Source organism: Archocentrus centrarchus, chromosome 16 (assembly GCF_007364275.1).
Source record: "Archocentrus centrarchus isolate MPI-CPG fArcCen1 chromosome 16, fArcCen1, whole genome shotgun sequence".
NCBI lineage: Eukaryota > Metazoa > Chordata > Actinopteri > Cichliformes > Cichlidae > Archocentrus > Archocentrus centrarchus.
The window spans coordinates 12,730,167-12,756,860 of NC_044361.1; the positions used below are offsets into that span (position 1 = coordinate 12,730,167).

Genomic DNA, 26,694 nt, shown 5'->3' on the forward strand with positions numbered 1-26,694 from the left:
AGACCAATTTCTAAATTACCATTTTTATCCAAGGTTCTTGAAAAAGTTGTTTTTAAGCAACTTCAAGCATCTTTAAGTGAACATGGAATGTGGGAAAAGTTTCAGTCAGGTTTTAGAATGCGTCACAGCACAGAGACGGCTCTTTTAAGAGTTTTTAACGATCTGCTTTTAACTGTGGACTCTGGTAGTCCTGCAGTTTTAGTACTTCTAGACCTGTCAGCTGCCTTTGACACTGTGGACCACGAGATCCTTCTATCCCACCTAGAACATGAAATTGGCATTAAAGGCACGGTTCTGACTTGGTTCAGATCTTATCTTACTGATAGAAGTTTCTCTGTCCATCTAGGAAACTGTTTTTCTAACACAGCAAAGCTTTCTTGTGGAGTGCCTCAGGGGTCCATTCTGGGCCCAATTCTTTTCTCATTGTATATGTTGCCTCTAGGGTCGATTTTTAGGAAACATAATATTTGTTTCCACTGTTTTGCTGACGACATCCAGGTGTATATGCCCATCAAACTGAACAGCAGAGATCCATGGGAACCCCTGCTGAACTGTCTAAGTGACATCAAGTCCTGGATGAGAAACAATTTCCTAAATCTTAATGAAAGCAAAACCGAGGTCATATGCTTTGGTAAATTTGACCCCTCAAGCAACTCCTCTGGCACTCCGAGTCATTTGGCTCCTCACTGTCGTGATGCTGTGAAAAATCTGGGTGTCATTTTAGATAGTAGTTTTAAAATGGAGAAGCAAGTAAGTGCTGTTACCAAAATCAGTTTTTACCAACTCAGAGTCATTGCCAAGGTAAAACCTTATCTCCCGCAGCAGGACCTGGAAAAAGTTATTCATGCTTTTATTACTTCCCGCCTGGACTACTGTAATTCTCTGTACTTTGGCATAGATCAATCATCTGTGCGCCGCCTGCAGGTAGTCCAGAATGCGGCAGCTCGTCTTTTAACTGGTTTAAAAAAGCATGAACACATTACCCCAGTCCTGTCATCCCTTCACTGGCTCCCTGTCCGTTTTAGAATCGATTTTAAGATTTTATTGCTTACTTTTAAAGCCTTAAACGGACTGGCACCTTTGTATCTGTCTGAGCTGCTTCACTGTCACACCCCTGTAAGAGCTCTGAGGTCATCGAACCAGCTGCTCTTACAGAGGCCTAAAACTAGACTAAAACAGAGAGGTGATCGAGCTTTTGCAGCAGCAGCACCAAAGCTATGGAACGATCTACCTCTCCATATCTGCACAGCTCAGACGATACACACATTTAAATCTCTATTAAAAACACATTTCTTTTCTTTGGCATTTGGCTGCAGTGCTACCTCCTTTTAGATGATTGTTTTATGGTATTTTATGGTACTTGTTTTAAACGTTTTAATTTTTAATTTTCTTATGTTATTTATTGTTCTTATTGTTTTTATTTATTTATTTTTATTTTATTATTTTATTTATTTATTTATATATTTTTATTTTTATTTAGTATAGTCCTTGGGGTTACAGATCTTGTACAGCACTTTGGTCAACGTCGTTGTTTTAAATGTGCTTTATAAATAAACTTGACTTGACTTGACTGTGAATGCACTTGATGTTTTAAAGGAGGTTAAAATATTACTGTTCTATTCACCTTGAAAACACTAGATATTTACAGTACAAGGCATCACTGCCAAATAAAGGGGGGTGGGGGTCTTCAGATCACTGGGATCAGTGGGTGGAAATGCACTCCACAGTCCACAATAAGAAACTTTGAAGGGGTCTCAACTGTTGGGGATCTACTCCGTGGTTTTCTTTCTTTTAGCTGTCAAGAAGGTGAGAGTTGGTGTGGGGTGTGAATGAGGCTGAAGGAAATGCTCCTTTTATAAATTAAAAGCTTTTGTGGGATATATGAGTTTGATTTGTAGGAAAACACAGTGGGATTTCAAACATGTGGGCCGCTGTTGTTTATGGAATAAAAAGATTTCACCAGGGAAGATGCCAGAGTTTAATATGACTTCATAATACCAACAGCACTGCAGAAGACACAATCAAAAGCCTGGATATATTTCAAAATACAATCCAGATATTGTTATACTTCAAAGAGAGTTACTGTTTTTCCTATTGTCATATTTTGTTTTTATATCACAGCTGATTTAATGCAGGAATCAGAGTTAAAAGACGAGCCAGGGCAACCACAGTAAACAAAAAGCACCAAAAAAAACTGTACAAACTTCATGATGTAAGTGAAAATAATGGGAAAAAATGTGAGTCTCTCAAGAAACCTGCAATAAGAACAAGCACCTTGATGGCATTTCCTCACTCAGTGGTATGTGTGTGCGTTTGGTTTTACAATATTCCTTTTAGTGCCGTTTTTCTTTTTGCTATTTTTTTATTTATTTGAGAAAAAATGTCTTACTTAACTGAAGTTTAATATATAAATGTACATTTACAAAATATAACACTTAAGAATATAGCCTTCAAATTACAGTTACTCAGTGTACTCATGAAATAGTGAATGCCACAGGGAACACGGTGATAGCAAGGTTTCATTCTGATGGACCTACAAATGAAAAGCTTACAGAGTTATGCTTAATGAGGAAAACTTACTAAGTCATAGATTGGTACACAAAGCAGAATAAAAGCTGTAAACATTTATTCTCTATACTCTGATTGTCTTCTCCTGAACTGAGATGTGCCTAAATACATGCTCCAGCAGTCTTTATATACTAAATAGTTACTGTAATTTGGGGACTGTGATTCAAAGTGACATCAAATTCAAATTACAGTCTTGTTTAGAAAAACATGTTCATGAGTTCTTTGTATGGAAACTGCTGTCAAGCATAATTTCAACCAACAGTCATGTTCCCTTCACCTCCAGGATGTTCTCCATGCATGTCCCATTTTTAAAAAAACAACAATCCTGAGTCCTTTGTGGGAATAATTATCTGTGCAGTCAGCGATACAGTGAGCAAAATCATCAGCTGCACCTCTTCTGTCAGAAAAAACCTCGACTCTCACATTTAAGATCCTCACTGAGAGGGAGGGCGAGGTGACCTTGATTATTGGCCGCTCTCAAGAGAAAGTTGGTGCAGTGGCACAAAATCTAACTTGTGGTTACATAAAATACTGAGCTATACTGCATCTGAAGGTCTCATCTTGCTTAGTTCTAATGATTTCGTTGTGCTGAGGTAAAGCTGCTATTTGGAGGTTTGGCACATCACACATAGTATACAACATCGAATTTCTTTATTTCCATTGTTCTGTTTTTTTCTTGGTTACAAAGACAGCTACCAGAAAGGACGCATCAAGCATCGGTACACTCAACAGCCAGGGCTGATTGATACAGCACAACACAATCTGAAAACCGTATACATGAATATGAGTTTTACCTTTTGATATTTACAACCAAAATCTATTTGAAATTCATGCAGAGTATGTTTAAAAAAAAAAAATCTACAGTGAAAGCCCATCAGCAGTGATGGACAGCTGATTTGAAAAATATTACTCATTATTACTGTTGTTAAAGAGCACAGCTCAGACGTACCTGATTTAACAACTCCAAAACACACACACAGATACATTACAACTTCAGTAAGTAGCAAAAATGAAAGAAAAACAATGAAAAAAAAGGTTTTAGTTAAACAAATTCCCATGCTGCAGTTTATATTTTTTCCCCCAGTGGGAGGTACATCCGGCTATTTGCTGCCCACAAACAGATGGCCTTGGCTCTGGTGACCGCTCACTGCACTCCAGGGGCCAGTTACACAAAAATATTGTCTGTAGTGGTAACCAGTCTGAATTTTCCTTGTAGATTATTCTAAAGCAAGTTTGGTAGTTCAGCAGAAATCAAGACAGACTCTTAAACCCCAAAGCTGGACTACAAGGTTTACATTCAAGCCACGGCCAAACACGTTCAGCGAAGTCTTCAGGCACCTGAATTTCCCTGTAAACCACTTTTGGCTCTCGTTTTAGACAGCAGACAAAAGAGACTAAAGTTCTGCACTACAGAGTTAAAAATGAGCCAACTTTCATGGAACCTAACTTGAGACAAAAATGTACTTTTCCAACGGTGTTATTTTGTTGCTCAGTCAGCCGTGCTTTTAATTCCAAGATAATGCTAATTTACCAAGAATTCACAGTAGATTAGGCATATGTAAGACCTTCATATCCTACACGCCTTTATGAAGCAGAAGAGTAAACTCACCTAAGGTATCACAGAAGCCGTAATCACGGTCCTATGAAGATAGGACCATGAAATCACTCTTTGCCTTCACCCTTTAACTCCGCAAAGGTAATATTAGCAGGCTAAGCTAAATGTAGTTTCCAACATGTAACATTAGGCTTAACTGTGTATTACTAGTTTTTCATTTAGTGATCAAGAAACTGCAAAATTCTACAGGCTACAAATCACAAACCCTTTGACAGGTATATATGTGTTGCCTCTTTTAATGCAATTCTTACTTTTTATGAAAAATATCAACTTATTGGCACTGTAGCAATACTTTTTTTTTTACCCTATACTGTTTTAAATACAATGACCTGAATATAATCAGTGTCTACCTTCTACGAAAGTTCACTGCAGAGGACACACGGTTTTTCTCAATTTCTCAATTCTTTTTTTTTTTTTTTAATCAAAGAAGAGCTGTTGGAAACACAGATGGACCAAAGAGGGAATAATCATGTCCTGCAGCCACTGGTGCCATATCCCCTCTAGTCCAGGTAAAATAAACAGCGCTTGTGTGGAATATTACAGCTTTACCATCAAAAACACACACCCACTCATGTCTGATGGGCTCTGTCGCCATGACTTGCAATGCACTTCAGTGTGACAGCAGGCATAACTAACTCTCAGCCACAGTAAGTCAAACATTTGTGCAGTTAGTTGAGGGCGGTGTATCCGCTTTGCTGCGAATGTCCTTAATGTCATTGAGTGGGGAGTCACCGGTACCAATCTGGCATTTAAACACCTGCTTATAGGCCTTTCTGAAGTTCTCCGACAGGAAGGCGTAGATGACCGGATTGACTGACGAGTTGCTGTACGCCAGGCAGTGAGCAGCCACCCGTAATACGAAGGAGGCCTGGTTCAGCGGGAAGGTCCCAAACTCCACCCAGAGGTGAACTACGTGATGAGGGAGCCAAGACAAGCAGAACACCACCACCACCACAACCACCGTCTGAGCAGTCTGGGATCCAAAAAGGAGAAAGATAACAGATAAGATTTTGTCAGTGCCCACAGGGAGAATAAATACACATTTGAATACTCTATTTAGGTTCTAAGTCTTGTTTAGGATAGAAGAAAAAAGCTCGCAAAGCCAGTGATGAGATAGTGGACTGTTTGGAATTAATCCACATTGTGAAAATTGTGTGAGATTCTTAATATCCCTCTAATCGGGGCTGTAATGACACAGGTCCCCGAGCCCATGCCCTTCAGTGAGAGGTTGTGAGGCCGTGCTCATTTTTGAGTGCGTATTGCTTGAGAATCATCAGGCGTGACTATTTTTGCCAACCATCTAATTAGAGTTTTTGATCTTGGTGCAATATTTATTAGATTTTGACAGCAGCAGAAGTATCACTGCATTCTTTCTCTCCACACCAGCTCTGCACAGCTGCAGATCGCAGGCAGCCACCGTTAGCGACCAAACTAAAGTGCACTTCGGAAGATTTTGGATGGGAAAAGTACAACACCTCCGAAGAGAATGAACTGATATTCTGTATTGTAAGTCCATTTTTCTGTGGCCTGAGGATGACACATCAATGGCTCCTTCTCATGCCTTCTTTACGTTTAACAGTTTTATAAACTGTGCACTGCTGGGGGTAAAATTAGACTTAATAAATACTGAGAAGTGCTACTTTACATCGATAATATTACAACAATCTGATGTCACAGTCTTTGTATTTTGCTTGTGATTCATACTAAAAAAGGGCCTCAAGATCCTTAATAATCAACATCACATGAGTGATATTATCCTTCTGACATTTCACTGTGCACGTTTGGATGATCCTCATTTAAAAATGCTAGTTGTTATATTTATTTATTTGTTATAATTATTCAGTTGCATGATAACACACGGATGTGGCATACTTAAGGTTTAGGGAGCCTCAAGCACATTTACCAATTAGAAAACAACCAGCTTGAGCACAGTGCCCTGAGCAGTTAGTGTGTGTGGGCACTGGGCAAAGAACTGGTATAAACAAAAACAGCAGGTCACATGTTCTGACCTCAGACTTACTTAAATACTTTTAAGTAAGTCCTGAAAACCCTGCATAAGCAGACATGCTGTAAATGTCTCTTCACCCGACACTTCATGAGTCACTGAAGGAATTTCATCCACTCTCTGTACCTACAGCCAAGGCTTGTAAAATTATGTGACAGTTATGACAAATAAACTTTACATAAGAACAAATGAATGGATGTTTTTATTTTAAGAAAAGACTATCAGTGACGCTAAAGGCTCCAGCTTCAGTGTCGCTGTGAAAAAAAAGAAAAGAAAACTAATTACATGCTCCTTGATTTGTCGAGCCCCCTCCTCTGCATTTTGAGATACTGCAGGACTAATTAGTTCTCATCACAGATAACAGAAATGTTAAAAAGCCTGAATTAGAAATTTTGATTAACGAGCCAACCACCTGAGCGTGTAGCTGTCAGGAATGACGTGTAAAGAGAAAAATATTTCCAAGTACATGAGTAGAGTGCAGAGGCATTTCACCTGATCTGAGTGCATTCTTAGATGCAGTATTTTTACTGTTTTACATTCTGAAAGCATTTTCATAGCAAGCTACATTTCTGTGACTCAAGAAAACTTAAAAAAAAAAAAAAACCCGCTGTGTACCCACCATTGTTGCTAGCTGGTGGGCATAGTGAAAGAGGCAGATATTTCACCCAGTAACCTGACTCCAGATAATACCGGTCAGTGCTGGCTGGATGCGTGCACAGGCAACATGTTCACAACAGGGACTTTAGAAGGCACTGTTATTTTAATGCTGTTTACAGCTAAGTTGTACCACCCGTGTTAATGCCCCAGTATGGCAATAACGATAACGTGTGAGGGCAAATATTTGTGCAGTCTGATGAAATGTCCCGTGCTTGTTATGTAACCTGAAGATCTCCTCACAATAAAGTGTAGCATTGATAAGTTACAATAAATATTAGTTTGAAAAAATGCATTTTATCGATCAATTGACTCGACCAATTTCGATCTGATATGAGTATTAGCCTGAAAAATTTGCCCAACCAGAATACACATGCACAGTGTCTGTGAAGAGGTTCCCTCAGTTTTAGTGCAGCAGTGCCGTAAAAGCAGTGTTTTGTTTGGATGGTGTCCATAACACCATTCATATCTTCACCTAAACCCAGTGAGAGGCATCAGTGAGGCTACTGTAAACAGCAGCAGCAGCAGCAGAGGCAGGAAGGCCTTCTGTCACGGGCTGCTAGCTCATCACTAAAATGCTTTAAAGGACTGATTTAATTAACAATCCAACAGTAATTAAGTTTGCAAAGTCAAAAATGGACACAAAGATGACTTTTCTTCATAAAGATATCATGTTGTTTAGTGAGTTTGTGCCATATTTTTGCTCTCTCCATAAGATAACTGACTTTATGTCAACTATATGTGGGATCTCGGATGCTAATCATCAGTAGTAATTTGCAGCTTTCTACGACTCATTCAGCATTGTTTCAGATTCCTCTAGAAGCCACTGGGAAATTGTTGTGTGATGATGGGTGTCAGTGAATTCACTCAGTAACTCGGTTTAGTCTCTGGAGCATCAGCTGCACCCATTACAGCCTACACGTGTTCTTAAATAATTTCAAAATGACTTGGCCAAATATTTATTTTTGTAATTATCCGCAGCCATCTGTGTGCTCTGTCTGCATAAACTCATAAACACAGATTAACTTGTGGCTCTTCAACCTCTGGATCCAGAGAAAACATCCAGACATTACTGCTCAGTAAAATAAGCTCCAGAGCTCTTGTGAAAATTAAATTAAATTTTTTTTCTGTCTGAACATGAAATCAAACCAAAAAAGATTTCTATACATGTGACAGTTTTTTGCAAAGACCTTGCAGAAAATATTAAAGGTTTACGTTTCCCATGGTTGGCTAGATTTGGTGTCAGCATTGTCTGGTGTTGTGACTTTTGAAGGCTGCATGATTCCATCTCTGTGAGGCTGAAGTCGATAAGAAGATTTGTTGTATTTCACCACAGCCATGGGAATAACCTTGGTCATCCCAGCTGCTTTTAACAATATACTTCACAGGCCTGGCAGAGAGCAGCTGAGACCTAAGTTAAACACATTTCGGAACAAAGTCCCCTACTTTTCACCAGAGCCAATTTATTTAATTTTTTATGGAAAGAAGCATTTGCTAATGTGACTTATATGTGCTAATAGTATGAAAGAGAAGATTGAAACCAGGCTGCCAATTACATATTAGCTCATCTGGCTCAAGATCCATCAGAATTCACAAGTCTGTGTAATGGATGAAGCACAGAAAGAAAAGTTTTCCTGTCATTCATTAGGTGTGTTGTATAAACTAATGAGAACTAAAATCCACTAACAAGGCAAGAAGACTTGCAGTCATATTCAGAATAAACTAAAATTGTTTCATTAACATCTAACCGGTACTCTAAGAGGAGCATAAATTCTTGTGAATTGTGGTGGGACAGATGGACAGGTGCCTCACCATGGCGTGAGCTCATCAGCCCTTTGGCCATATAAGCTAGAAACTCGTAACGAGGTGTTTGTAATACTCTGGTTAAGTGCAACCCACAAGTTTGACTGGACATGAAATGTTTTGGGCTTAAAACATGAATTCAGCATTTTGGTAAATGTGCTGATGTGTTGACGCAACTCCGATACCTCTCAGTTTAGCTTAGCATACAAATTAGAAACAGTGGGGAACAGCTAGCCTTGCTGAGAGATTTCATTGGTGGGTCATTTCATTGCAGATTAAGTCAGTCAAGTCAGGTTTCGAGTTGTAATTCTGAGCTTGAGAAATTGTGTGTTTCTGGACAAAAGAGTTAGGTCCATGATTTGTTGGACAAAGACGTGATTTCTGTAGCTTTGCCTCTGCACACCCCCACAGTCAATTCAGTCAAATCAGTATGTGATTGAGGTGCGCTTTCATCTTTAATTCAAGAGGTTTAAGAAAAAAAAATGTGCATTGACTAAGGATTGTTTTTAATAGTTTTTAATACTTGGATGAAAATTTGCAGTCAATGACTGCAAGAAGTCTAGAACCCACGGACATCACCAAATGCTGTCTCCCCCCTGGAGATGTTCTGCCAGGACTTTACTGTAGCAGTTACTCCAGGCAGGAAGTTAGCAGACTTTATATTTCTATACAGAGGGACCTAATAGCAGCCTCCACCTGAGCTAAACCACCTCCTTCCTGCATATTTAAAAGGACAGATAAGAGATTTTTTTTAATTAAGCTACTGTATAAAACATACTCCCCAACACTTCAAACTACAGCCCAGATTATTATTCACATTAGGGTTTAATCCCGGGATCCGGGATTCCCGGGAAATGCGATCAGAACCATTTCCCGTTTCCCGGGAAACGTTAGACGGGAAACCGGGAAAAAAGTCGCGCGCGTCGATTTGACTTTCAGAAATAAAAGAAAGCTTCAGAAAGTTAAATTTAAGGAAATATTGAGAGAAGGGTTCGTTTAATGCGAAAAGCATTACTCTTCATTTCAGGCACGTTCAGCCTCCGTTTAAGGCTTCAGCCTTCATCTCAAGCGTTTTAATAGAGGTATTACACAGTTGTACTTTTTTCCTCTTTAATTTGTTGAAATCGTAGGCAATGTGTTTACCCTAAGGTATTTTGTATTATATAATTTTATATTATTATATATTGTTATATTGCATTATATAGCCTATAAAATATGTCTGCCCTGAACAATAAAGAAATATCTGTTTAACTTCGAGTGTTTCTTTTCCTCGTTTGCAGCCGCTTACTAACAATCATGAATTAGGATACGGGCCTAATGTGTGAAGAAATTATCATGAAATAGATTGCTTTAACATATTTCGCTTTTAAAATGGAGTTGAGGAAAATGTATATTTTTTAGGCTATAAGGATTGGCCAGTTTTTCAATAGACGATTCACAGCGAACCTACTTTAACCCTCAGACACGGTGTTATAAATTTGCTGTTGCCAGAATGGTAATGACCAAGTCGTAGTGCATTACTCAAGGCCCTGTGTTATGCCATATTATAGTGTAGTACGGTAGTTAACTTTTCAGTGACTATTACAGCGTTCCACTGGTGGAGATATAGCGCAACAGATGTCGCCACGACAGCGTGGCTGAGCCATTATCAATGCTGTGTGGAGATGAACCGTATTGTTTTGCACCAGCAGTTGTAAAATATCTTGGAATAATTCCATGTACAATGGAGGAATATTCGAATTATATTTGTTAAGGGAGTGTTGAGGAACGATACAACACCGCATAGCTCGAGCACTCCAATGTCCAGATGTAGGTTTTATTGCGTTAATCAAGCCGACGTTGCCCCCTACTGGGCATAACAGGACATAGCTGGAAAGCTACCTCTACAATATCAGAATAGGTTAAGGCCGACACAGGCTACAGAAGGCCTAATTAAAATAAAAAAATAAATAAACTTTTTCCCGGGATTCCCGGGAAATGGCTCGTCATTTCCCGGGATTTGATTCATGTCATTTTCGGGAAAAATATTAAACCCTAATTCACATAACATGAGCTAAATTACTGGTACGAGTCTGGTTAGTTTTTCATTCAGGGTGCTGAGAAAGCAGCCAGGGGTCTGAGTCACCGTTGTACCTGTGACAGAAAAGGTTTCAGTCCAAAATTTGCTTTCACTTGAAAATTTGTTTTCTCTGCAGCGTCTACCTTTACCTTAATTTCACACCACGGGAGAAAGTGAAGAATTCAGCTGCTGGGCTGCTGTCATAGTGCTGCCACCTCCTGCTATATTTGCTTTTCTGGTATAAAAGCATGCCTATCCTAAACCCCTTCAAACCTGCCTGCATTAAGAAAGATTATTACTTTCATGTGTATTATTTAAAGTGCATGCATTTTTCATTTTTCAGTGATTCTACAGGGATTGGAGGTTATCACTGAACACTTATCCTAAGATACTCTGGACAATCCAGAGACACACTGCCAAGAAAACACATGTAAATACATGTGTAGTCATAAAAAAAATATTGTTTGTGGCAGTATGACACCAGCTTGTATTTCCTCCCTGCAGCTGCTGATTCCTTATGCAGTGTTAAAGTGTGTAAACGCTCTCTTCTGACATTCATTTCACAGTCTAGGTTTAATCATCTGTTTGCCGACTGTTTATCACAAAGTTATTGGTGTGACGATCTCTCATTGAATTCCCGGCACGGCAAACACAATAAATCATCAGAACATCAGAAATATCCAATTTTTTTTTGCCCTCATTGGTAAGTACGTTCCATGACACAGACACAAACATGACACAGACACAAACGCCCACTCAATCACAACTCAACAAAATTGTTGGTGTGCGTAACATGCTTTGTTAGTTTTGTTTTTCACACACAAATTTATTTTTGCAAGTATTGATAGTATTTTTTTATATGTTAAAGTGATGAAGTATCTGATTAATAGACTTGTGCTCTTTCCCCTTTTTTTTTTTTTTTTTTTTTTTGCTCCCTTTCTCTCTCCCTTTTTCTTCTCTTTATTTTCCTCTTCTTCAGCCTGTCAGCTCTGGCTGTTACATAGTATGTGGAAAAATAACTCAGATAAATAAAATAAAGGGTTAAAACATCAACAAGAAGAGCCTATTGAGAACCTATAGAGCTCATCTTGAAATAGCAAATATGTTTGGCACAACAACGCATTCAGATCACAGTTCTGCTTGCAAGATCTACCAGACATGACAGGCTTTAAAAAAAAAAAAAAAAAAAAAAAAAAAAAAAAAAAAAAGAAATATCCAATTTACCTTCCACAGTTGTTTACGTTTCATGTCATAAAAGCACATTTGTGGAGAGGTGCACATGAAAGCACATTAGTCCTTCCCATCCCAACCGACCAGGAGTCCATACTCCTGGTTTTATAACACTGTAAGCAGTTATCAGATGTTGTGACATGTAACAGACAGATGGGACTGTAATCAGGTAGGTGACTGCAGATAACTACTCCCAGGAAAGCTAAACGACCTCCACAGGGTATAATAAAGTCTAGATGGCAGTTTGATTGCACATTGCCTTTTGGCTACTTTGCTCAAGTGTACCGGTTAATAGTAGGCATTATTACATTTATATTTATTATTTTGGCTACGAGGAAAAGTTAATGATTCACTGTATGGCAGTCTAGCCTCCCACCAAATCATCAACGCTGGACTGTGGTCAGCAGCTCTCATACGAGTCTTTCTAAAGGCCAAATCCATCCAACCTCTGCTTTGAATCAAACCACATGTCAGTTTAAAAAGAAAAAAAAAAAAAAAAAAGGGGGGGGGGGGGGGGGGGGGGTCGTTAGTGAGCAGTGAAATAAGCTGGTCCTGATATGGAAGCTATTTCAGTGAAGGCCAGTGTGGGTGCCCTTTGTTAAAATCCTTTTTTAAAAAATTATTCAGTCCTATGAATATAATGGCTATTCCCCAACACCCAGCCATCCGACACACAGCCATAATACATACCTTTTTCTTTGATGCCTCTGACTTTTTGGACATATTTCGTAGTTTTTTGTGCAAGTGATTTAACACCTGTAAACGAGGAATACAGAAGTAAAATGTACATTTGTTTAGCAGTAATTCCTCTATTTATTTATTCATTCATTGACCCATGTGAAAAGCTTTTCTTACCTTAGCGTAACAGAAAGAAATCAGCAGCAGAGGCAGCACATAACCAAAGATAAACGTGCAAACCACGTAGATCTTCTTCTGGCTTTGATCTGCCCACACTTCCCAGCAAAAGGTGTGATTTTCCCCTCTCTGAAAAATATTCTGATAATACATGATAGGCGCAGCCATGGCTAGGGAGAGTATCCAAATCACCACCACCCCAATCAGAGCGTGCTTCGCCACCCGAATAGTGGACGACTTTCTGGAGTGAACGATGGCAATGTATCTGTCCACTGACATAGCGGACAGAGTGAAGATGCTCACAAGCATAGAAACGGTGAAGAAATAGTGGATGAATTTGCAAATAAATGCACCGAGTACCCAGGTGGGCATCATGTAGATAGTGGACTGGAAAGGGATGCAGAAGAGCAGGTAAGAGAGGTCCGCTATGCTCAGGTTCAGGATGAAAATGTTGGTGGTGCTTCGCGGTTTTCCTGGTTTGCTCCGGGCCAGCACGGTGATCACCATGGAGTTGCCCAGCACGCCGAGCGTAAAGATGAGCCCGAAAACCAGCAGCGTGATGAAATTATCCGTGCCGATCCCGAATAAAAGTTTTTCGTCCTCCTCCTCCTCCACACTGCTGAGGTTCCAGGGTTCCTCCACGAGCCAAACAGACTCTGACAAGTTCATGATTTATTCTTTGCTCTTCAGATTAAGGTGAAACGTTACCAAAGTGACCTGTTGCAGGCTCTGGGCAGGGGGTTTATGGTGTGGTGCGTTTCCATCAGCGTTCCTGCAGATGGTATTTTCGGTCTCCTGTATCTTTGTCTTAAGATTTCGGTAAATCCCCTTCCTAGTGTTTTATATTACATTGGTGTATATTTTAAATCTATCTACATTTGTTTGTACAGCGTTAACCAGCTTTGCCGCCGCGCGTCTTTCAGTCCCTCTCCCGGTGCGCCCCTGACGCTTCTGCGCTCCGGCCGCGCAGATCCAGTCTGTTGCCTCTTTCTCTGCATCTGGACTTTTTCTCTCAGATTAAAGCAGGGGCTGGGCTCTGCCATTCACGTCAGCACCAATACCACCTCCCAAGAAATGCGGAGAAAAAAAATTAATGGGTTATTGTTTGGGGGGGGGTCCGCATTTCCGAAACCATCCTTTTAAAATTGAATGCCAAAGTCATTTTCTTAGATTCAGTTTGTTTGTGGTACTTTGTTACCAAGGTGCAAATGTTGCTCTGATCACAGGGCTGGTCTGTCAAATGTGCAATATACTACAAACCAATCTCGTTCGGCAGTCTTGGTGTGATTGTCTTAAATGGCTTTTATCATAAAAAGAAAATAAACTACCTAAAAACGTTATAACGAATGATACTTGGCTCCAGTGTCATTTTTGTCTCGCCTGCCTTGTTTCACCTACAAATGCATTAAACAGGAAACGTACATGAAGTCTATTCTGATTGGGATGACCCCTGAGTTACCTTTTTTCAAAGAATATTTAAATATTGATTATACACCAAACACCTCAAAAGTGGATAGAACAGAATACTACTGGGAATTTCCCAAAGCCTTTCTGATCAATAAAGTCTAAGAGGGGAGAAATTAGGCAATAAAAACTATGTTTCCAAAGATAGACTCAGTAATATTTTAAGATTGAACAATAGTCAAAGCATAAGCAGAAGATCCTTCCACCAATGTTGACCGAAGGTTGTGCTTGGTGCATGTGTTCCCTCATGATGTGGTGATTCCCCAGAAGACTTGTAGAGTCACGTTCAAGTCCAAGTTGATGAGAATTTCATGTGTGAACTTTTGACTTATTGTTCAGTGTTCATAGTGATGGGAAAATGACTGAAAACACATTATGAAAATAACACTGATGCACGCTGAGTTTTTTTTCTCTCTCTCTAAACTGCAAAAGTGAATAAAAAATTAATACCAGCCAGTTTCCAGGAGTCCAAAGTGACATTTTCATGTTGCTTGATTTGTCTTGTAAACAGCAATCAAAAGCTGAAAAATGTGCAGTTTACTGCACAGCTTTTCTTCAGAAAGCCTTTTTTTTTGCTACAAAATTGCAAAATATTTGCCCATTTATTTTTCCAGTCAGCTTGTAAATGTAACTGCTAATCAGTCAGTTCTAATCATGATTTTTCAGGAATCGCTCTTAATCTATAAAGATGCATTACTGTTGAACACTGCAATTGAATCCCAGTGACAGTTTCTGCACTCTTGCAACCTTGATCAGCGATAGCGTGTGACACATCCCACCTGCTAACGTTCAGCTAATAAGCTCAAAGATATTGAACAAGCCCTGGACCAGATATGGATTGCTTTAAATAAAGAATGATTCTGCCTTTGTGCTTATTACTCTGCTGTTTTAGTGTTAAGTGTTGATTAGAATATCTGATTTTACCATGGCACCTTTTCTTTAATCTGTAATAAATGGACTGTTTTTGGATAACTGGGGGCACTGGTGAATTTGTAAGTAAATAGTTGCTTGTTTACATGTGTGGCAGTCTCAGAATAACATCATTCATTTGGAGTCATATTTCTGAATGCTGGACTAAAAAGTTCCATTCTTCTCTGATTTTGGGTTCTAGCTGTTCAACAGTCCTGGGTTTTCTTTATCACAGTTTTTTTTTATTTTTCATAATGCATCAAATGTTTTCAGTTGGTGAAAGATCTGGACTGCAGGCTGGCCAGTTCAGCATTCTTCCACTATGAAGCCATGCTGTTATAATAGCTGCAGTATATCGTTGAGCATTGTCTTGCTGAAATATGCAAGGCCTTCCCTGAAAAAGTGGTTGGATGGGAGCATGTGTTTCTCTACTACTTTAACACTTAGCAGCACTGATGCCTTTCCAGATGTGCAAACTGCCAAGGCATGTTGCACCCCCACACCATCAGAGATGCAGGCTTTTGAACTGAGTGCTGATAACAAGCCAGACAGTCCCTCTCATCTGTAGTTCACAGGATGCAGCATCCATGTTTTCCAAAAGCAATTTCAAACTGATCTGAGCACAGAACAGTTTTTCACTTTGCTCCAGTAAATGAGGTTTGGCTCAGAGGAGACAGCAGCATTTCTGGATCAGGTTCACATACGGCTTCTTCTTTGCATGATAGAGCTCTAGCCTGCATTTGTGGATGGCATGGCTCACAGACACTGATTGCTGGAAGTATTCATGAGTCCATGCAGTGATTTCTATCACAGAATCAGGCAGCACTGCTTTTAATGCAGTGCTGCCTGATGGCCCGAAGATCACGAGCATCCAATATTAATTTTCAGGCTTGTCCTTTGTGTGATTTCTCCAAATTGTCAGGATCTTTTGATGATATTATGTACTGCAGATGATGAAAAATTTTACATTGAGAAACATTGTTCTCAAATTGTTCCATAATTTGGAGATATGCAGCAAAACAGCCACTTCTGGTGTCAGGCGCCCCAAATTTCTTGAGAAATTGGGGTGCCTGACACCAATTTCAGACTTTCTTTGATATCCGGCCTTCATTTTTTATCGCAGCTACACATCTGTAAAGTGTTATTACTGCATCTCGCACAGCTGTGACATTACTGTGTTAGCAAAACGTCTCCACAGACAGACACAAATCCAGACGGACATATAAACCCCTGCTGAAGTGCGCAAAATCTCTTTTTGAACTGGTTATATTGCTGCGTTGTGTCAAAGCGATTCATTTTCAGTGTTTGTAATTACTCTCACACTATCAAATACCGCAAGTTAAACTGGCAGCCTATTTGTTTCATAATGCCGCATTTACCTACTTGAAAGGTTACTCAGATCCATCTAACTCCGCAGCAATCTGCCGTGTCTGCCTCGAATGTCAGGCGCCCTTTGTTTAATTCTGTTTGCTACCTTCTCGTGATATATTTCATAACGCAGGCAGACTTTTTTACGCTTGTATAGCGTTTCCTTGTGGACGGTGATTGCTTCCATGTCAGAAAGTAAACTCCTTTCTCCTGTTTGCCTTTCTTCTCTCCTGACAGCCTTTGTGTTGGTTGGTGCTAATGGAGCACCAACCAACACAAAGGCGCTGGAAAATGAAACACTCACAGGTTTATCGAGTTCTGCCAGCAGCAGCGGCGAGGCGAGTGAAAGGCGTAGGTGAGGACGGGTCAGGGCGGAATAACTCAGTAGTTTCTGCTCCTGCCAGACTTTCAGATCCCACCAGTGCAACTCCCAGCAGACAGGTGGGGTGCTGACAACTGGCGAGACGGCTGACAGCAGACATTCAATCTTAGTGTTATTAAATTGCATGTAACCTCTAAATGTGTGCCTGACCTTTGAATAAGAATTCAAAGGTCAGGCACACATTATAAAATGTAGCATTTTGTGTGTGCACTGTCAATATTTTGAATATTGTATCAACTCTGTGCTGGCAAAGGTCAAAGGAAAAAGGAGTTTTCGAATTCTAAAAGAAAAAAAAAACTTTAATGTGTTTTTTAGGCCTCAAGAATTCAACAACATTTGTTTTGGTGCCAATAATGAATGTAAAATCTCATTAGGCAGCTCTAACTTTAACAAATGCCTGTGTGTGGGTACTGGGCTTCAGGGGGCTTAAAGACAAAATGACTAAAAAAAAAAATGGTCACAATCAGAAGCAGAAGAACTTTTAGTCCTCATTTTATGTCACACTGTGACATCCTCATAGCGTAAAGTGTGTTCAGGCTGTACAAAACTAATGTTTGCTGTTGTCTGTGACACTAATTCCCTCTCTGTGTGTTCAGCGGATTGTCATCAGTGGAAATAATGCTACACAGCCAATTTGATTAGGAAAGTCACGCAGGTTAATCTCTGCGGCTTCAAAACCCAATCGCATATGCAGCGTTTGGGAATTCGTAATCAGGCTCAGGCTCTATATGGCCAGCTCCGTGCAAATCTGTGCTGGAAGTGGAGCTTGTTTGATTGATTTGCTGCATATCAGAGCACCAGTTTTGTAGTGATTTCCAATGAGCGGAGAGTGCTTTTTATGAATTCGAAATGCTGTGTCTGGTTCTCACCTTTTCCTGCAATGAATCGGCCACGCTTGAGTGCACTTTTTTTTTGGTTTTCTTTTTTTGCAAGGGAGAAGAAAGATTTCAAGCATCATTTGCTCTATCAGATAGAAGCCAAAATGAAAAGGTTGTTATCGTTTATTGAGGATTTCGAGAGCTAGGGCTGGAAGTAATGCAATCTTTTCATTACACAGGGTTGCCACATCACAGCTTCGGGAAGATCTTGAAGTAATGTTTGAGCACCAGGTTAAGACTTGTAGCATTTTGGCTTTTTAACGGGCTGAATGCTATTTAGGACTTTTCCACGATGGAGAGAAAAACTGGCTGTTCTAGGAATCAGCACCGCACTATCTAACCATAGCTATTAGCCTATTAGTCAGACATTACCCAAGATGAGTGATTTGTATTTTGCCATGCTTGGCCACGGTTGTGGCTTCTGTGTGTGTGACGTTATTGCTTCTTTTTCCCCTTGTACATAATTAAACCTAACAGAGTGAATCCAGGTAATATTTAATATCAGTCTGTGTTCTTGGAACTCATTTGCCAAAGTGTAGAGATAAAGTGGAGCTGCTTGTAAATTGAGGCTGAGTGTTCTTTGGGTGGTAACCTTGTTCGCCTGACAATTCAGAATTAATTCAGTTTTTCCCCAAGGTTGTCTGTTCCTTGCCCCGTCCCTTTAGTTACAGAAAAATTTTAACGTTTTCCCAATCATGGATTGGTTTGCAGTTTGCGTGTGTGTGTAGCTTTAGGGCTCCCTTTGTCATGTCGTTTGTTTGGTAAACTGTGAAACACTGAGTTCATAGAGTGTTTTGTGTACATGCTCAGTGATTCAAATTAATTAGTGTAATGATGGAGGGAATGAAATGAGGGAGTCCACACAAGGAACATTAAGAGTTAACTTCTGTTACCTACAAAAGACAATGCAAGTGAATCAGTTACATGTGCCAGGATGAGTGAGCCAGAATCCATCAGCCTAGGAGGCTGTCTGCCACATGAAGGAGAAGAGAAGAGGGACGAAGAGCAGCCAGGTCTGCTCCTTATATTCTCTAGGCCACAATCAACCCCTGATGACAGCCAGCTGGCTGGGTCTCTTCAGGGTGTCATGATCTACAAAGACTAACTGAAAGGTGGGTCATCACACTGTTTTAATGTGTGACTTGATAGCAATGATTTCCAAAGACAGAAATATTAACTCAGATGCATTCTGGATGCAGTGAAAATAAAAGCATGCGAATTAAGTCTGGCAGATGTAAGAGTGAGAAACACACCACCTCCTGTCCACTCGTGTTCCTTTCAGGACTACATACAGTAGAATCACTCACCCAAGGGACCATTACACTCTGGCTCGTTTAATTTAAAATATCAATCAAAATGTTCTTAATAGATTTCTTTCTTAATACAACTTGATGGTAATTTTTAAAATATTGGTCTCATTTGATGGAAGAGGAAAAAAGCCAAAATATCACGAATGCCTTAAGTACTGACGTCACGGCTTCAAATTAGTTTTACCCTAAATATTTTGAAATAATTGGTTTGTAGCCGAGACAGGACCCAGTTACACTGGCTGTCCATAAGTTCATCCTGAATTAAAGTCTAATTACAGAGAAGTATATGTCTGCGGTTTACTGCCCATCTTAAAAGGCACGTCCACACAGGAGGAGACCGACAATCGTTAAGCAACAGCATGCAGTCACTCGTGGAGGTACTTTATATGGATGTCCAGGTTTGTTTGTTTTTATGCTACCTGGCGGCGGCAGACTTCCCTAGAACAGCTATCATTAATTTGTCCTGTGTGCAGCACAGTGGTGCAGTAGTTGGCGCTGGTGCCTCACAGCAAGAAGGTGTTGGAGCTTTTCTGTGCAGCATTCGTATTTAGGCAAGTAATTCCAGATGTCTCTCCAGAGAATTTTCTCCACGGGTTTTTTTCCCCACAGCGCATCTGCACCAGAGGAGAAACAGGTAACTCCACAGCAAACAGAACATTCACAACAGCACAAATTCAAAGCAAGCAGAGCCTGAGTTATGCCAGCAATGTAGGCACAACAGCCTGGCATTGACTGAATGGGCCCTTCAGCCTTAAGTAGGAGGTGAGTAATCACAGGACTGCACACAGGTGAGTGATTGCTAGATTGCTTCCATGGTACGCAGATGGAGCCAGGAGGAGCCTCCGTCTCTGAAGCTCACAAGCAGAGTTAAACACACACACACACACACACACACACACAGATGGAAGAGAACGGAAAGCAAAAGAAGAGACAAAGAAGGTGAGTCGGCACAGGTGTGAATGTGAATGAACGATTGTTTGCGTGTTGGCTCTGTGAAATTTAAATTGCATCTTTAGGCACTTTGTTACCAGCAGCCTGTCACATAAACATCACTTGTTCCCATTGCTTTAGTTGAATCTATGAAAAATACCATAGATAGCACTGTTTGACAGGCATAGATGGTATTTTTGCACCTTCAAGGTGTCTCATCAAATCTCATCACCGTGTGCAGTGTGTCCTTAAAACATCTGAGGAAACTGGACAATTGGAGGACAAAAGAATAAGCGTCAGGCCTAGCAGCAGATATACAGTATGTGAAAGTCATGTCCTCAAGAAATAGGAAAAAAATCCAGCAAAGGCCTGACAGGACCTGAGAGGTGCATCTGTCCCTTCAGTTGATCCATCTACTGTTCACTGGAGCCTCATCAGAAATGGTCTCAATGGAAGGGTGGCTGACAGGAAGCCATTCTTAAGGAAGGGAAACAGGGAGGAAAGGCTGAGGTAGCACACTTCATTATACCTTAATTCAATGTGCTTAATACAGAAGACAAAAACAGAAAAGAAAAAAAGATGTAGGTTTACAATGTCATAAGGCAGTGAAAACAGCAAAATAAAACTTCACAAAGAAGTAAAATACAAGTTAACACACACACACACACACACACACACAAACATGTACACACACACACACACACTGAAAAATCAATAAAAGCATACCTGGATGAAAAACACACAATGGAAGACTATCAGCCTCCTCAAAGCCCGGACTTCAACATTATTGAATCAGTGTGGGATCATCTTGACAGAGAACCGAACCATAGGAAGCCAACATCCAAAGAAGAGCTTTGAATGTCCTTCAAGAAGCCTGGAGAACTATTCCTGAAGACTACTGAAAGAAATGACAAGAAAGCTGCCTTAGACAGCTGTGCTGAATAATAAAGGTGGTCATATCAAATATTGACTTTCAAGTTCACTGGAATTGTACAAACTCTGTTTTTTTTTTTTGGTTTTTTTTTGGGGGGGGGGGGGGGTTGCCTTATATGTTGTATTTCCTTTTATGTTTGCACATGTTTCAATAAATCACTGCACCTAGTTCCTATTTTCCCAACAAAATAAGGGCGGCCCAAGACTTCAGCACAGTACTGTATTTCTAAGATTTCACTCATTCTACTGTCTGAAAAAGTTTTTACTCCAAGCGAATTGTTTAAAAGCCCACTGGTTAAACTGGTTAAATTATGTCAAATGTGGAAGAAAAATAGCAACAAATGGCAGTCTGACCTGTTTGTTTAACAAGTAAGTTAAAAAAAACAGTGACTGAAACGTCCTCCACACATGTGATCAAGCATAGGGTTTAATCCCGGGATCCGGGATTCCCGGGAAATGCGATCAGAACCATTTCCCGTTTCCCGGGAAACGTTAGACGGGAAACCGGGAAAAAAGTCGCGCGCGTCGATTTGACTTTCAGAAATAAAAGAAAGCTTCAGAAAGTTAAATTTAAGGAAATATTGAGAGAAGGGTTCGTTTAATGCGAAAAGCATTACTCTTCATTTCAGGCACGTTCAGCCTCCGTTTAAGGCTTCAGCCTTCATCTCAAGCGTTTTAATAGAGGTATTACACAGTTGTACTTTTTTCCTCTTTAATTTGTTGAAATCGTAGGCAATGTGTTTACCCTAAGGTATTTTGTATTATATAATTTTATATTATTATATATTGTTATATTGCATTATATAGCCTATAAAATATGTCTGCCCTGAACAATAAAGAAATATCTGTTTAACTTCGAGTGTTTCTTTTCCTCGTTTGCAGCCGCTTACTAACAATCATGAATTAGGATACGGGCCTAATGTGTGAAGAAATTATCATGAAATAGATTGCTTTAACATATTTCGCTTTTAAAATGGAGTTGAGGAAAATGTATATTTTTTAGGCTATAAGGATTGGCCAGTTTTTCAATAGACGATTCACAGCGAACCTACTTTAACCCTCAGACACGGTGTTATAAATTTGCTGTTGCCAGAATGGTAATGACCAAGTCGTAGTGCATTACTCAAGGCCCTGTGTTATGCCATATTATAGTGTAGTACGGTAGTTAACTTTTCAGTGACTATTACAGCGTTCCACTGGTGGAGATATAGCGCAACAGATGTCGCCACGACAGCGTGGCTGAGCCATTATCAATGCTGTGTGGAGATGAACCGTATTGTTTTGCACCAGCAGTTGTAAAATATCTTGGAATAATTCCATGTACAATGGAGGAATATTCGAATTATATTTGTTAAGGGAGTGTTGAGGAACGATACAACACCGCATAGCTCGAGCACTCCAATGTCCAGATGTAGGTTTTATTGCGTTAATCAAGCCGACGTTGCCCCCTACTGGGCATAACAGGACATAGCTGGAAAGCTACCTCTACAATATCAGAATAGGTTAAGGCCGACACAGGCTACAGAAGGCCTAATTAAAATAAAAAAATAAATAAACTTTTTCCCGGGATTCCCGGGAAATGGCTCGTCATTTCCCGGGATTTGATTCATGTCATTTTCGGGAAAAATATTAAACCCTAATCTAGCACATGTTCCCTAAAATCAGTAAGAAAATGAGTGACTGTCACAGCACTTCCAAGACCTTAGGTACATGCAGTGCCCTTAAAATCTTATTGAAATATATTGTTCCGTGAGATTTAAGTAACCAAAGATGTCCCATGAGACTTATTCATGCTTACCATCCAGAAGAGTTTTTCTACATCCTTTTGGTTAATATGAAAATTCAATTTCCTGTTTGGAAAAACATGATTTCTCTTCCATATGTTGGAGATTTGTAGTGTAAATTTGAACTTGCTTACAAGGAAACTGTTCTATCCACTATACACAGGCACTATGCACAGGCAGTAGGTGCACACAGAGCCAACCAAGTGAGAGTGATTTAGGCTGCACAGAGTCCTGACCTCATCTTGATAGAACACCTTTGAGAAGAATTAGAGCGGCGACTGTGAGCCATTACAGATTTTAACTTTCGCCACCTTTTCATCAAAATCCTCATGCATATTTAGTCCTCAGTATTTGGTATTAAAATGACTATGAGAAGCACTCCGGTTCATCAGTAATGTTATAAAAGCACTACATAAATACCAGTTTACTAGTTATCATAAATAACCCTTTACAATTATGAGTATTTGTGAAAATGAAACTAGGAAGAGGGAAGATCATTCCTCTTTAAATACATGATGATAATAAACCATATGCTTTCTTTGAAAGTTGAGGGAGACATATTCACATATTCATAGTTTCTGCATTCTCCCTCTCTAATCCCCAGCGTGCTCATTAATCCATGGAAAAGGATACTTTTTCTTTTTTGGATTTGAGAGATGCAGCGGCATCATGGATGGAGAAGGATCAGGATGCTGCTGTTACCTTGAAAAGGTCAAGGACTGGGAGAAAGCGTTGTGAAATTTGCTGGCAGAATAAACACAAGAGAGGCACAATAGGGGCTTACCACTGGGTGGAAATAAAGCAACACTGAAAATAATAGCCTTATGATGTGAGATACAGAAGTCCTCCACAGTGATGTATGACTCCTATTTACTGGAGTTGAAATGCAGTTGAAGGGGGGAGCGAGAGTATGGAATAGTGCCTACGCAGGTTTTAAAGTAATCTTTTGGAGGGGGGGGGTGCACTGGAGTATGGTAACAGTCACGCAGCTGGGCTAATTATAGTGTTTTAATGAATAGTGGAAAACAAAATGTAAGAATCCCATTGGTGCAGCTTGCTCAGATGAATATTATCAATAAAACTAACATTGTGCACCCTGCAGTGACGCTGGATGTGGGAATGGAGAGGAAGCCACTCTGTGGCCCAGAGATAGAATAAGACCAGAGATAAACATGTTGCGTTTTTACCATTTTTAAATAGCTTCTTTTTTAAGGAACAATAAAAGGCTCTTTATCTAAAGATGTGAAGCGAGACGCAGAGCATGCAGCTGGAAGGGCTTGTATCTATTAGCGGTTACAGATGCTTATGTGGTTTTGAATGTGCTTTTCTACTTCTGGAGCAGAACACGTTTAGCTTTCACCTTTCCATCACAAAGGTTTGCCAAAGCTCATCTTGGAAGTAAGTTGTGCCACTCTTCATGAGGAGGAGACTTGCATCCTTACTTTGGAGCACTCCTTGCTTTATGCCTATGGACCTTTAATCAAGGTACTGGTACAGCAGTGTTTTATTTCCAACCCAAGTAAGCATAAAAAAAAAAGGGGGGTGCTCCAGGAACTACACACACATAAATATGAATATAGTAGCCGGAAGACCTTCAGATTGGTTCGGATAACAGGAAAGCAGGAATTCTGTCTTGCTTCCTTATGCATGAACACTTTCAATCACAGTAATAACCTTCCAGATAAAAACCGATGAAAGTACAAACGCAGAATCATAAGGATGTGTCTGTTCCCGGCCCCGTGATTCACCGTCTGTCCTTATAGGCGACTGCTGAAAACAGACACTCTGGTATTCCTGTTTTGTCTTCGGGTCAATAACCCAAGACATCATGATTTCTAGTAAAGGAAATATGACCCCACATATCTCGCTACATGCTTTCCTCAGCGCGGATGCACAAGACGACAAACAACTGCCCGTTCCCCTGTTACTGTGATGGATAATCCATGTTTTTTTAGGCCCATTACCTCAACTGAGGGATGGCTATTTCCATGACAACGACTTACTGTATCTCAGTCAAAATCGGTCCAGGCTTTAAGCTAATGGGTCATTATCGTATGACTGATAATGTTGAGTCATTTTCTCTGCCTTGGGCTGATCTCCTCGGTAAGCAATCAGATTGTTGATAATTCCCCACATAATTCCCACTCTCACCATCCAAGTCCCGCAAAGCCCAACTTCTGCAGTCACAAATCAGGAGCTCTGAGTTGGGCTGGATTGAACCATGCCCTCCCGGATACATTATCAGTGGCTATTTGATTTCTCTGGCCAGTGCAGAATTATGTTACAGTCTAAATCTGATCATTTTCAAGCAGGACTCTTACGGCTATGGATAAACTGTCGTGCAATAACCTACAATTCCAAAAAATGTCAAAGAAAAAAGTCAACACTGTGTGGATAAACAATTTCAAAGTACATTTTGACTCGCATGTAAAGTAGCATAAAGCACAACAAAGGCTGGCTGAAATTGATCTGGCTAATAATAATGCCCGATTTATAGAAATATGATTAATGTGAGTACAGAAATCACATGTTTCCCACTGGGTCAGCTGTATTCACCTCAGCAAGCCCAGGTGATTTTTCCTGTGTCTTTGGTTCAAATGTTTGTTTTCTTTTGGTTTATGAATACAATATATGAACAAAAGTACTGGGCCACCTACACATTACACCTGCAGGAGCTGGGCAGCTATGGCAACCCATGTCATGAAGCTCCTGGTGCACAGTTTTTGTGCTGATGTTAATGCCAGAGAAGGTTTGCAGTTACTGAGTGAGCAGTGCCTTGCAGACTTTCATGCACTCAGTGACCCCCGCTTGTGACTGAGCTGCTGCTGTTTCTAGACTCTTCCACTTTGCAAACAATGCCACTTAAAGTTGATTGTGGAAAATCTAGCAGGAAAGAAATTTCACAAACTTGTTGCCAGTGGTGGCATCCTATTACAGTACCACACTGGAATTCAGCGAGCTCCTTAGAGCGACCCATTCTTTCACAAATGTTTGGAAAGGCAGACTGCATGGCTAGGTGCTTGATACACCTGTGGCAGTGGGAGGGAAAATGCCTGAATTCAAGGATAGAGAGCCTAATATTTTATTATATGCACAGCATGCACACACAGTATATATAAGTATTCAAGTACTTAAATTTGACTCTAAAACCCAAACCATGTACACTGTTTTTATTGCTTTCTTTCTTCAGTATCTTCTTTATCATTTGTTTTGCATTTCTGGACCCTGATTGCATTTCTACATCATTAAGCACCACGATACATCGACTTTCAAATTATAGCAAAATACCAAACACATTTTAAGATGTTTCACATGCCATTTTATCTGCTCTGCAGCAGCGATATCACATTAAATTCCAAGAGCGGACATGATGAACTGCAGTGGCAGCTGTGGTGATAAAGCATGGCATCTTTCAGTTTTTATCTCACAAGTTAGTCCCCGCCTCTCCCTAGAGTAAATTTATATTGTTGCTTTCATTCATGGCCAGCAAGGGCCATAATTCTAGAGGTTACCTTTAGATTCATGTCTGAGGACTGACTTTTAAAGTCATGTAAGATTTGTTGTGGAAGTGCAGGAAGTTGTGGAAATTACTCATATAAATGCCATGGAACATTTTTCTCTGAAACAGCCAGGACGGGAAACAGAGAACCCTTCTGCCACAGTTTTTCTCTGTGGCTTTGGCTCAGTTATCAACTTGAAATCCTTCAAATCCTTCAAAACTGTTTGCTTTGTTTGCACCGCAGAAAGAGCATGCCTCGTTCTTTGTTAACAGTTGCAAATGTTTTTCAGAAATTTTGTACAAGTGTCTACAGTTTGAAGAACTAATGCTTCTATATGTCTTTGTAAGCAAAACAGAGTATGTTTCTGTCAGCTGAAGAGCTTAACTCTCCCAAATATATTCTATATTTTTATAGCACTTGGGTTCAAAAAATTGCAACAACTTGAGA

General features: G+C 40.0%; 1 protein-coding gene across 1 annotated transcript; it reads right to left on the reverse strand.

Annotated features, from left to right (window-relative positions):
• Nucleotides 1-4,772: 4,772 nt before the first annotated feature.
• Nucleotides 4,773-13,458, reverse strand: LOC115794047 (galanin receptor type 1). Its single transcript, XM_030749278.1, has 3 exons — nucleotides 12,790-13,458; nucleotides 12,625-12,690; nucleotides 4,773-5,156 (listed from the first exon to the last, which is right to left on the reverse strand). Exons 1-3 carry the CDS (start codon nucleotides 13,456-13,458, stop codon nucleotides 4,836-4,838), a joined length of 1,056 nt encoding a protein of 351 aa, XP_030605138.1. The 3' UTR covers nucleotides 4,773-4,835.
• Between the last annotated feature and the right edge of the window lie 13,236 nt (nucleotides 13,459-26,694).